Raw genomic sequence first — 12,951 nt, 5'->3', positions numbered from 1 at the left:
ATCACTTTTGGCATCATAATTCATGCTGTAAACTCAAATGTATGAAGCTTCTTTATGCCCTAAAATTGATCTGGCCTTCTTCAAGACCCTACTTCCTTCTTGGGTGGTGGGAGTAAGGCTAAAGGATCATTCTAACCTCAATCTCTGCTGTTTTTAAATTGCCTCTTTGGGATGGCAGAGAGTGTCCTTTGCATAAATGTTCAGTTGTTTAAATTTCCTTTCTTTCCTCTGTTCTTCTCCAAGATGGACCCTGTTATATAAGGAAGGGAAGTTTATATCCCTCTTTGGGGCATGTTACTAAAGCGGGCTCAGATCTATGGGCTTTGCCTTGGACCTTTGCTCCCTCTGCCTTTCATCTGTACAGGATATGCTTTCATCTGCTCCCTGCACTGGTGACTGCTAAATGGATTGCTCTGGTCTTTTGGACATTGTGTTGCAGCCAACACCAAACCCACAGTGACAGCTATTTGCCCACGGTCAAGATGTCCCTGCCCACTGCAGTCTCTACATCCTATCCTAGCTTGGTCATCAGGCTCTCTTCACATCTCCTTCTGGAGAACATGCAGGAACTAGGGGCCCGGTGTGCTGCCTTAGACTCTGCTCCACCTGTCTCTCTATACCGATGCTACAATCCCACTCTTGCTAAATGTGGTCTTGTGAGGACTTCCAGACCTTCTTTGTTATGAGGCACTGTCCTGTTTGCCTTACATTGCACAGACTAGTCTTTCTGTCTTACCTTCTTAGTCTCATCTACATGGAAAACTCCACCTCTCTTGTTTCATAACTCTTGCTAATATATATTGAAATTGTCTGTTTATCCATCTGTCTCTTCACTGCACAGAGCAAGCTGTGCCTTTTCAACTATATGTCCATGAAAACTAATAATCTATGTTCACTAAATAGTTATTGAATGAAAGGATATCCATGAGTATAGAGATAGTCATTGGGGAGATGAATCAAGTACATGGCTTAGATCTTGGGTGAAGATGTGAGAGCATGTTATTGGATAAAACAAGTAGATAATCCTCAGACTAGTTGTCACAAGGGTGCTACAGAAGATGTGCAAACTCATTGCTTTGAAATTCGCTTTATATTACAGAGAAACAGTCACCTGACCTGTGCTCAGATACCATCTATGAAAGAAAACTTACCATCTTTTGAAAAAATTCACTTCAATCATACACAGCTCTTATTAACAAGTTTTATATATATATATAAGGCTGATATTTGAAGGGTTATGGGATCATGACCCCAGCCGAAGGCAGACACTAAATCAACTGAGCCACCAGGCACACCTCAAATCTTAAATCTTATAAGATGTCATAGTTATTAGGCTCAGAGAAAATGACTGCAAAAATTTGTATTTGACTGATAAGGGTTTTTTTGTGTGTGTGTCTTGATCCCTCCTACTAAAGGCACAAATTACATTTTGTTTCATTTTACTTTTTAGGTCTCATAATTCAGTAGAAATAAAAGACAGGGAAAAATGTCAAGTTTAATTAAATCATGAGCAAAAGAGGTTAGTAATAAAGGACAAATCATTTTAAGGAAATTTAATAGATTTAATTTCTCCTTATTTCAATAAATATTTATTTTAGCATTATTAAATTTACTCACAAATTAATTAAAACCATCTCTGGTTATAAGTATTATCACAAGAATTGAAAATTGCCTAGAAATGGAATGATATATGACAATTAGTTTCTTTAAGGAAGGTTTAGAATGAGTAGCAAGGGATATTTAATAATGGAACTCCTGGGGATCCCTGGGTGGCGCAGCGGTTTAGCGCCTGCCTTTGGCCCAGGGCACAATCCTGGAGACCCGGGATCGAGTCCCACGTCGGGCTCCCGGTGCATGGGGCCTGCTTCTCCCTCTGCCTGTGTCTCTGCCTCTCTCTTTCTCTCTCTCTCTCTCTCTCTCTCTGTGACTATCATAAATAAATAAAAATTAAAAAAAAATAATGGAACTCCTGAAAATATTTCTCCATTTAACTATCTTTCAACAATAACCAAAAACTTAGATCTGAGGGAAGGATATGAATGTCCTATGCATGACTTCCATTATCTGGTTTTATTTAGCATGCTTATTAAGGAAATGAAGAAACCTGAAATTTCCAAATGACTTAGACTAACTCAACAAATAGAAAGCCCATAAAACTAGACAAAGGGATTCAAAGAGTTAGAAATCAGAGTTTCAAGTGAGAGGACGCATAAAGCTAACTTGGATCTCACAGGATAAAATTGCAAGAGCATGCATTTAATTCAGGATCCTAGGGGTCTGACTTATAATAGTTCTAACTAAATTATCTTTCTCAATTCCCTAAGTCCATTTCTTGGGTATCTGGGGAGAAGCAGGATAGGGAGGGAAAAGCAGTCTTGATCTTCCTTTTCACTTTCTTACCCTGGAAATTTAAAGGTGTTTATATGGTTATAACAAGGAACTAGTTTTCATTTCCCTAATATTTTGATAGGCTGGAAAGGAGACAGTAAATGCTAAGAACCTTAGTAGTCCAAATGGCCAAGTGATACCACAAGATATCCTTAGCTCCAAAGATCAGACTTAACTCCCTGAATGGGTCCTCTTCATTCCCAGCTTTGGAAGGAGACCAAGAACTGTGTGTGCTGCCTCCCAAGCATGCCGAGCCCTTGGGTCAAACATATCCAAATGTTCTATCAATTCCTTCTGTTTACATCCTCTAAATATAATTTCTTTCTCATCCTTTGACATTTGAAAAGTATTAACTTTTCCTTAAGGCGTTCCAGCCTATAATCAGGCTGATTAACTCCCAACACATGGGATGCTGAAACAACCCCTTGCTTTCTAATTTAGCATAATGGACTTAATGGTTTGCTAAATAGTTTAAGGCAGGTAAATAATATATGCTTTTCTCTCGAACTCCAAGCCACTAGCAATATTTGAGCCTTTTCTATGGCACTAGTATTGTTTTATGTTATAATTATTTGTGTATTTGTTCATTGAATCCAATAAACCTCTTTGGAGGAAATTCTTTCCATGCCTTATTCACTTTTGTATCTTTCTGTGCCTTGCACAGAGCCTTGCCCATAATAGAAATTCAAACATTTAATCATGACTTATGTGATAGAGATATGCATATAGTAATATACAGAATGTTTCCAGACTCCAAAATCCAATAAATAAATTTCAAGCACAAATTCAAAATGTCTAAGTTATCTAAGTACTCATCTCAGCTACACTCTCTTGGCAATGCCTAACAAGAGATACTGCATCTAAACTAACCCCTGAACCTTTTTTGTTTCATCATAGTCCCTTGAGATACTTTTCCCAGTTTATCTCTATTATTCTCATCGTCCTATTACTTTCTCTTTTATACTCTTTTTTATTTTTATTTTATTTTATTTTATTTTATTTTTTTTTTATACTCTTTTTTAAACAATATTTATTTATTGGGACACCTGGGTGGCTCAGCAGTTAAGCGTCTGGCTTCGGCCCAGGGTGTGATCCGAGAGTCTCAGGATCAAGTCCCATATCGGGCTCCCCACATGGAGCCTGCTTCTCCCTGTGTCTCTGCCCCTGTGTCTCTGCCCCTCTCTGTGTGTCTCTCATGAATAAATAAATAAAATCTTTAAAAACATATTTATTCATTTATTTATTTATTTATTTATTTATTTATTTATTTGAGAGAGAGAGAGCACGAGCAGCGGGAGGGGCAGAGGGAGAGGGAGAATCTCAAGCAGACTACCCCCTGAGACCAGAGCAGACATGGGGCTCCATCTCATGACCCCGAGATCATGACCTAGGCGAAATCAAGAGTGAGCCACCCAGGAACCCCTTTTTATACTCTTGCTTCTAATTCTATTGTCCTTACCTCTCTCCATGAATTCTCGATGCAGCATCTGTATGGTTCATGCCATATGAGGCGGGCAGGGAGGGAAGCCGGGAGCTCTATCTAGTCACGTTCTATACATTTTTCCCACTATCCTAGCCTTCTTTAGACAGAGGTTTTCAAAATACACTTCTTAAAGACTAATGGGAATTCCATCAATAGAAACAGCAAATTTTGTTTATGTTTAATGAAGTTAGCCATATTTCCTTAGTAAACATCAAATCTACTATGTCTATCAATGACCTTCTATCACCTGCAAAATTAAAATCCAGACCCTTTGCCATTATTTCCCTAATTGTCCAGTTTCTCTCCTACTTCTCCCCACGTCCTCTTTCTATCTACACCAAAATAATGTGCGTAACATGTGGTTCCTTCTGCCTACAGTGTACCCTCTTTGGTCTTCAAAATCCAGATTAGATGTCATCTCCTCTATTAAAACTCCCTTCCCCCCTACACCAGACATACGATGAATCCCCCAGAGTACCTGACAGCTTCTGTTATGGTTTGATCATACCACTTTTGGTTTTATCGCCATCTTCCCCCATTTAACCACATTGATAATTTAATTCTTATTTTCATGTTTATCTCTAACTCCAGCTCACAAATAAATCTGGTGATGTTTTTGAAAGGGTAAGAAAGGACAACTCCTGCCATTTGTTGTCTAACCATGCAAACAAGTTCGGCAAACAGTCTAGAAAAAAGACCCACCCATTCCTTCTTAGAGAGTAAGGACAAAGAAACCGAGTAACAAATAGTACAGGATAGATCTTTCCCTCAGGCAAATGAACTTTTTTAGAAGTGAATTTCTTACAGAAGACTAGATAGAACTAAGTTAACAAGTACCAACATCCATCCATTGTCTTCTTCTGAGAACAGATTGCAAATCACAGAAAGGAAGTTGAAGAACTGGAAAGTACTATTCATGAATTGGAAGAAGAAAATTTGGTGCTTATTGATCAACTATTCAACTGTAGACTTGTGGATCTCAAAATACCCAGGTGAAAGTCATTAACATATCTAGAAAGTAGTCTGTAAACATTTGTATTGTAAAAGTTATTTTTAAAAGATGATTTAATTTCTTAGTGCTCCATCTGGATGGCAATAGTTGAAAAGAAAGGAACTCACCAAATGGCTGTGGTGAAGGTATAAGAGTATTACAATTGCTCATTGGTACAGTGCAAACTTCGGCTTACTTTTTCTAGCAGTGCACTAGTCTTAATAACAAACACTTAACATGAACATTACAAGTGCGGACCTTCAAAAGCCTCCAAGTCAGCAGGGAAAGTAGGCATAAAAATGAAAGCATACCAGTGCAGCACAACATGCATGAGGTGTGGAGTCAGCACAAAGGAGGAAGTGATTAACTTTGTGGTAGCTTCCCGGAAGTCTTCTCAGCTTCTGGTTACCTTGTGGACTGTAAAATTGTTTCCTTTGATAGTTAGCGGAAGAGTCAAACTACCTTCTAGACAGAGAAGGTAGCCTGGTATTCCAAGTCACATTTATTCTGCACAAGAAAAACCAACGGTGTATTTTAGGTCATTTCTTTTTCTTACCTGACAGAAGAATTCTCAATACACAAGTCTTAAGGAAAATTAGGGCCTTGGAATATGAAATTAAAATTCAAAGTGGTGATTATAAGTTGGGCAAGTAGTCAGAAACAAGAACTAATATGAACAGTAGCATGTTTAGGAAAAGAGGAGAAATGACTCACACAAATGTAGATTGTACATGTGGAAGATGGGAGACAAATGTCCAGGTCTAGGAATTAAAGCAGAGAAATTCAACATGGTGAAAGGGCCATGAAAAAATTTCTACCAGAGTAGCTCCTGTTGCTGGTGTGGCTTGGAAAAATACTGTTTATGACATAATAAGGCATTTTTTGTTTACAAACTTCCCGATGTGTTCCAAGAAGGGTGGATACAGGTAAGTTGTGGGGTTTTTGTTTGCTGGGCTAAGAGATGGGCAGCAGGATACAAAACTGGAGAATCTGGGAAATAATGCAGTTGCATTACAGGCTGAAAGCTTGACGAGACTGGACAGAGAAGGGGGTCACCTGCTCCCTTCCACAGTGTAGACGTACTGCTCTGGAGAGGCAGATGTGCAGATGTGGTAGGCAGTCAGGCTGAATGAATTGGCTGTTCACTGGACTCCTGAATTCCCAATCTCTTGACCTGATGCCCTCAAGGTGTCCTAGGGGGTGGGGGCCTCACCGTTCCTCCAGGAGGTGACACGCTCTTGCCAGGCCCCTCCTCTCCTATCAGGTCTCCAGCTCCATGCTCCTGTCCCACCACTGCCTGCTGCTGCTGCCACCTTCTTAGCAGCAGGTCTAATCTCTACACGTGGCTTACACGCTTACGCTTACAGCTCCACCTGCCTCCTCTGTCGTCTTTCCTCTTCTGAATGGGCCCAACCTTGGGAAGGAGCTACCCTCCGAAGTGCCAACTCCACTTGCTGCTTTGGTCAGCTCAGCCTGCCTGTGTCTGATTGGTGCTGCCGTGGATGTGAATCGCTAGTCATACGAAGGGGAATTTTTTCACTGGCCAGGGAGAACTTGGCTGTCAGCTTAAGTAAGCTGTTTGCTGTGTCATGTACAATTTAACCCTATCCAATTTTATCCTTAACCCCACAAAAATTCAGTAAAACAATGTTCATCAGTGCCTTGTGGATTGGTTTTCTTTAGTGAGAGACCTGAGTGTTTAGTCTTGCTTCAGAGTCGGGACAGAGGAGTTCAAAATCTGGCCAACCAAAAAGAAAGCGACATTTATGAGAACCAGGCGAGGAGCCCTGGTATATGCTTCCATGGTACCCTAATCTTTTCATTCATGGCCAGCATTTATCACACCCATGATTACTTATTTAATGTCTGCTTCCTTGCTAGATTGTAAATTCCTCGAGGCAAGTCTTTAGGAAATTTTAGAAAAATCTGTGTAAAGGAACAGAAATGTGTAAACCCTCCGTTGTCTGTTAGACTACTTTTCTAGAAGGGGAACTTTGACCATATTCAGGAGCTTTTACTATAAACCATTTTCAAGTCAAAGAAATATAATACATTTTGCATATCTTATGGCAACTTCCCTTTTCACCTGTTGAGAACTCAGGTCTTGTAAGATACTAGAAGGTAGTGAGAAGTAGACATAAACTGTGCCCCAAGGACATACAAAAAAGTTGTTTTCCTATTTGGCTGAAGAATGGGGTATTTTAGCTAATAGAGTTACTACCTTTCCCATCCAATGCTCCTCAGACTTTTTCTCTTTACAACTCATATGAGATGAGGCCAATGTCCACCAAAGGTGACTACCCAGGGACTCCCATGTCACAGAACTGAGGCTAAGTGGACCAATACCTACAAATCTAACACTCACAAATCTAATAACATTCTTTAAGTATTTTCTAGATCATCGAGTATTGTCACCCTGTAGTGGTACAAAAATGACAATAAATTAATGGTTAAGAGAGAATCTAGATTTATAATATTTATAACATTTAGTAAGATCATAATGATTCAAAATGGAAAAACCAGGGGAAAAGGGAATTCTAAAACCCCAGACATATCCACCTGTAGACCAGAGCTACATGTGAAAGTGACCTATACAAAGTTGAACCTTCAGAAACTTTTACAAACATAAATATTATATGTAGTTACATTATTGCTGGAGACTTAAGCATTTTGAATAACATTTTACTCATGTTCTTTAAATAACTGACAACCTGTAATCCAGGGGCTTCACTCTGATTGCTGAGCTGCTAAGCAGGAGTGGTGGTTTGAATATCTGCATGAGTCTGATTCATGCTCTCTTCAGGCAAACTTCAAGGACAAGCTACATGGAGCTTTCAAGACATTATATGTTCTGGTTGAAATTCAGTGGGTGCTGAAAAGCAGAGCACAGGCTTGCCTACATGCATAGAGAGCTGCGGTAGCAGACGTACAAGTCACCAGGCATGTGACTGGAACATGCAACTCAGCAATGGCCAGAATCTCAACGTCACCCGTGACCCCTCCTGCTCACTGTCTTTCTCTTTTTCTCTTCATTTTAAGACCATCCATTCAGGCCACAGTTGTTCCTCACCTGGATTACTACAACAGCACTCTAACTGGTATCCTGCTTCCTTTCATTTCCAGGACATAAGTGTGTTATTTCCTTATCATGCAATACCCTTCCTCACCCAAGCCCTTCCCTGGCAAACAGCCTCTGGTTCTTCAAGACTCAGCTCAGGTACCATCTCCTCCTGGAAACCTTCCTTTACCTCCTAAAGGTCAATCAGGTGCTTCTTCTCTCTGCCCCACAGTATTTCTCACACTTCACCAACCACCCATCAGGGTTACAGACCATCGTCCTAAAACACTGTGAGCCTGTCTGTCACCCCACTGGGCCTTATGCTCCAAAGGGTAGAAACTATGTCTCATTGTTCATCACTGTGTCTCTAACACCTACCAGAGAAACAGACACCAGTGAGCAGATGGTATAAAATTTGTTGACTGACAGACTTCTTTTCTCATTTGTTCTTCTTAGGCAACTCTATCTTACTCAAGCTGCTGGACTGGAAGCACCACATAAAGTGCCTCTGGAGTTGCCAGAAATACATGAAGGTATTATTTTATTGTAATGGTGATAGCATCTCAAAAATTTAACAAATACTTATTGAGCATCTATTATAGACAGGTACCTCATATCCAAGAGCTATTCAGGGAATAGATACATGACAGCTTCTCCACAGTTTTCTTCTCCTTGTAGCTTTCTCTAGTCCTGTTTTTGAATTAAAGTCTCCATGTTTCACAGTGAATTACATAAGTAATGGGAGGGATGGGATGCTGTCTACACTGGTGCATTTTGGTTCCAATTTAGTCAATGAACCAAAACACCAACATGCACCTCAGTTACCAAAACCTATTAGCTAACAGAAGGCAAAACAACTTAGTGATTCTAAAAATGGGACTCACTCTCGCCTTAATACATAGAGTCTAATTTCTAAAAGCCTTTTCAAACTAAAAGTGTGACAAAGTGTGTATTGATTGTATTTTCATTTTTATCCATCCCAAAATAACCAGTTTCTTTGTATTCATCCCAGAAGAGTCAAAATTACAACCCGTAGAAGTTAAAAGTACAGACATCATGAGCTCATCATCTGAGAGCAGTGCTTTATATCTCTGTCATGAGGATAGTATCAGATATGTCAAGCACCTGAAGATAGATGAAGAAGACAACTCATGTATGGAATTTGGGGCCTCTGATATGAAATACTTACTATATGAGGATGAACAGGATTTCAAGGTAGGATTCATGAAAAAAATTTTGAGTATTAAGAGAATGCCGTTATATTAATGGAAAAAATTAACCTGAAATATGGATATTGAAAAATTGTTTGCAATTTTTAGTAAAATTTGCCCACCATTCACATTTCTCATTAGATATAACTTTCACTCCTACCCTTGTGCAATTTGCTACATATATTCATTAGCAAGGTCCCATTCCTAGCATACCATGTAAGTTATCTAATGCTATATAACAAATTACCTCCAAACTTAGTGGCTTATAACAATTGTCATTTATTTTCTTTTGTGGCTTCTGTTGGTTAGGAATTTGGAAAGGGCTCCAATGAACATTTTTCACATGGGCCGTCAGGCAGTTGCAGTCATATGTCAGCTAGGGCAACGGTCCTCTGAAGGCTTGTTTAGAGCAAGGATCCATTTCCAGGGTAGCTCACTCATATGGATGGCAAATTAATGCTGGCTAAGCTGGGAGCCCCGGTTCTTCACATGAGCTTCTCCTTGGGGTGCCTTTATTGTTTCTGTTATGGTGTCTGGCTTCTCCCAGAACAAGCAATGCCAGAGACCAAGGTGAATGCTGTAATATTTTGTATGACTTAGATTTGGAAATCATACATCATCACTTCCATCATATTCTATTGGTTGATGTAGTTACAAAGTTCCACCCAAGGGGAGGGAATGTAGTTCCAGCATCTGGAGAGAGGAAGGAGCATCACATTGTAAGAAAGCACATGGGGGAGCAGCCTGGGTGGCTCAGCTGTTTAGTGCTGCCTTCGGCCCAGGGCCTGATCCTGGAGACCTGGGATCGAGTCCCACGTCGGGCTCCCTGCATGGAGCCTGCTTCTCCCTCTGCCTGTGTCTCTGCTTCTCTTTCTTTCTGTCTCTCTTTATTTATTCATGAAATGTCTTTCATGAATAAATAAATAAAATCTAACAACAACAAAAAAGAAAAGCACATGGGACAGGATATCTATTAGTGTGGCCATCTTTGGAAAGTACAAACTGCTGTATATACCACATTAGGTGAAAACTGCAATATCAAAGCTTTTTAATTTTAAAACCTTTTTGGTACATTCCAGTTACTCCCACAGCCATCCCTTGCTATTTTCCTTCTTAATACTACTGATAACTTTAAAAATTCTCCTAGAACTTAAAATCTGGTAGGAGAAAGAGTGGTATATGAAAGCAGAAAAAACGGAAAAGATCAACAAAAATCATTATTAGCTAACTACAGCTCAGTCCTGCTAACATCAAGTGACAACTTAAAGACTAAAGTTCTCTCTAAGGCATTCAAACACCCCCATGGGAGTCCTGAAATCCTGACACCTGCTATGTTATCATGACCTCAGGCTAGTAGACAATTGTCCACAAAATTCCAAAGTCACATGCCATTTGGTTGATGAAAGACATTCTTACTTTCCATGGAGGTTTTTTGATGGTGGAAATGGCACTGTATATACTATGGACTGAATTGTATCCCCACCTCCACTCTTACCCCACCAAATTCATATGTTGAAGCCCTAACACCCAATCTGGAGATAGGGTCTTTAGAAGGTAACTAAGGTTAAATGAGGTTAAAAAAGATGGAGCCCCAATCTGATAGGACTATGGCTTATAACAAGAGTCTCTGCCTTACATGTAAGGACACAGGAAGAAAGTAGCCATTTATAAACCAAAAAGAGAACTCTTACCAGAACTCAACCATGCTGGCACTCAGATCTTGAATTTCTGAGTCTCCAGACTATACAAACTAAATGCCTGTTGTGTAAGCTGGTCAGTCTATGATATTTTGTCATGACAGCTTAAGGAGACCCTGAAATATGTGGTAGACATCCATCAGTTTGTTTTTTTCCTATCTTACATTTATTATAGCCCTATAATTATATATTTTTAAAACACAATAAATACAATTAATTAGATGCCTATATGATAGACCCTACCCTCAAATTGTTTACATGCTAGAAGACAGATAGAAAGTCACTATTACTGTACAAGAGAAATGTACCGCCTGTGTCTTTCTCACTGACCAGTCAGTCTGTGACCTTATCATTGCACCCCAGCACTTGGTACAGGGCCTGGCACAAAATGGGCACTCAGGAAAGGTTTGCTGAAATGTTGAAGGAATTCCAAAGAGAGTTATGGCTTGAGAAGGCACACTAGGTAGGGACTGAGTGAGCTGTTTCAACTCAGTATTAGGTTGGCTGTGGGATTTCATGTAAATTAGATTTTTAATTCCATTTGTTGATATCTTAAACTATAGTTTAAGGCAGAAAATGGTAAGTTTTACCTTTCCAGTAGTCAGCGGTTCTGTGAAAAGTGAGAAAAATTCATGGAGAATTTGCTCAATATTAGAATATTTATAGTCAAAGTGACGTTTACAAATCCTTCCCATTCTTGAATAATACAGAAAACTCTGCCATGGTTATATCCTGGCCAGCATAGGGCTACATATGTACAGCCAACACTTTCTTTTACCAATTAAAGACTTTGAGAGAATATATCTCCCCACTCTAACTGGTGCCTCTCACCCAACTCCCAGAAAGACAAGCCTGTCAGCCTTGCGGTGTGCTCATTTGGAGATCTTGCCTATCACGCCTCACTGGGCATATATATTTATTGACTGGTTTTCTGTTTACAGTGGCTCTCATATTTCATATGTTATTTAGGCAATTAAGAAGGCAGTGAAATCTGTCAGATAAAGGCGAATTATAATAAGGGAAACCTAACTATTGAGACTGGTAACTTGTTAAATAACCTCTCCTATTCTCTTCTGTTCACCACAGGATTATGTAAACCTGGGTCCCCTGCAAGTGAAGCTCATGAGTGTGGCGAGCAAGAAAATGCCAATTCATTTTCAAGAAAAAGAAATTCCAGTCAAATGCTATGAAGATACCAGGAGCCCAGAAAGCCGCATCACATACAAAATGATGAAGTCTTTTCTCTAAGACCAAAAGCTGCAAAGTAAAAATAACTTTTCCTTATAAATTTTCATTGGGAACTGAAGTGTATTACTTGCCCATTTTACCTACACTTTGGTCCATTTTTAAACCAGTTGTTATTTCTAAAGGTCATAATGACATTTAAAATCAAAGTTCCAAGTATTCTGCTGTTCATTTATCTGCATGACAAAAAAAAGAGTACACTTTGTATTTCCATATCCAAGTATTCAGAAACATAATAATGGGCATGAGATGGTTTCTCAGTTTCCTTACCACTTAAAAACCTTTTGTTTAATCTATCATTCCAATATGAAATAATTCAATTAGAAATTTTCTAAGACAAATTCAGAGATTTGCACAGCACTGACTACACAGCTTTGCCTCTGAAGGTTTTGAATGATAGCCAGTCCACAATTCAGGTCTATTCTTCTTTAACTTAACACTATTTATAATAAAGATAAAATACTTTAGAAACACATAAATCTGAGGGTGGTAATTTATTATATAAAAATCTACCAAGAGTGAGATCTCTCTCCTCTCAGCTCTATGAAGTCTAAGCTGCCAGGGGTGCCTGGGTGGTTCAGTTGGTTAAGTGAGAGACTCACGATTTCTGCTCAGGTCATGATCTCATGGTCCTGTGATAGAGCACCGTGTGAAACCCTGTGGGGAGTGCCATGTCCAACCCCACGTCAAGCCCCACATCGAGCCACAAGTTGGGCTCTGGGCTCAGCAGGGAGTCTGCTTGGGGTTCTTTCTCTCCCTCTCCCTCTGGTCATCTCATACCCCCTCTCTCAAATAAATAAATCTTTAAAAAAGTCTAAACTGCTGAGTCCCTGTTAAGACCATTACCACTTCCCTTTTATGAGTGCCACAAGCCAAGG

General features: G+C 39.6%; 1 protein-coding gene and 1 long non-coding RNA gene across 6 annotated transcripts in view; one reads left to right on the top strand and one right to left on the bottom strand.

The window, feature by feature from the left end:
• Nucleotides 1-12,232, top strand: part of CCDC83 (coiled-coil domain containing 83) — a 48,506-nt gene extending 36,274 nt beyond the window's left edge. For 3 of the 4 annotated variants that reach the window (XM_038568399.1, XM_038568396.1, XM_038568398.1), the window contains 4 exons: nucleotides 4,742-4,863; nucleotides 8,377-8,453; nucleotides 8,933-9,135; nucleotides 11,915-12,232. In XM_038568399.1, the coding sequence (XP_038424327.1) occupies nucleotides 4,742-4,863; nucleotides 8,377-8,453; nucleotides 8,933-9,135; nucleotides 11,915-12,076 (564 nt within the window). In that variant the 3' untranslated portion in view covers nucleotides 12,077-12,232. The remainder of the gene's footprint in view (nucleotides 1-4,741; nucleotides 4,864-8,376; nucleotides 8,454-8,932; nucleotides 9,136-11,914) is intronic. The other variant, XM_038568397.1, reaches the window with a different exon arrangement.
• The window catches only part of LOC111091500, an 84,246-nt gene that overhangs the window by 65,644 nt on the left and 5,651 nt on the right, over nucleotides 1-12,951 (bottom strand). The window lies entirely within an intron of this gene.

The sequence above is a fragment of the Canis lupus genome, chromosome 21 (assembly GCF_011100685.1).
Source record: "Canis lupus familiaris isolate Mischka breed German Shepherd chromosome 21, alternate assembly UU_Cfam_GSD_1.0, whole genome shotgun sequence".
Taxonomy (NCBI): Eukaryota; Metazoa; Chordata; class Mammalia; order Carnivora; family Canidae; genus Canis; species Canis lupus.
This window is presented reverse-complemented; position numbering and strand designations above follow the sequence as displayed.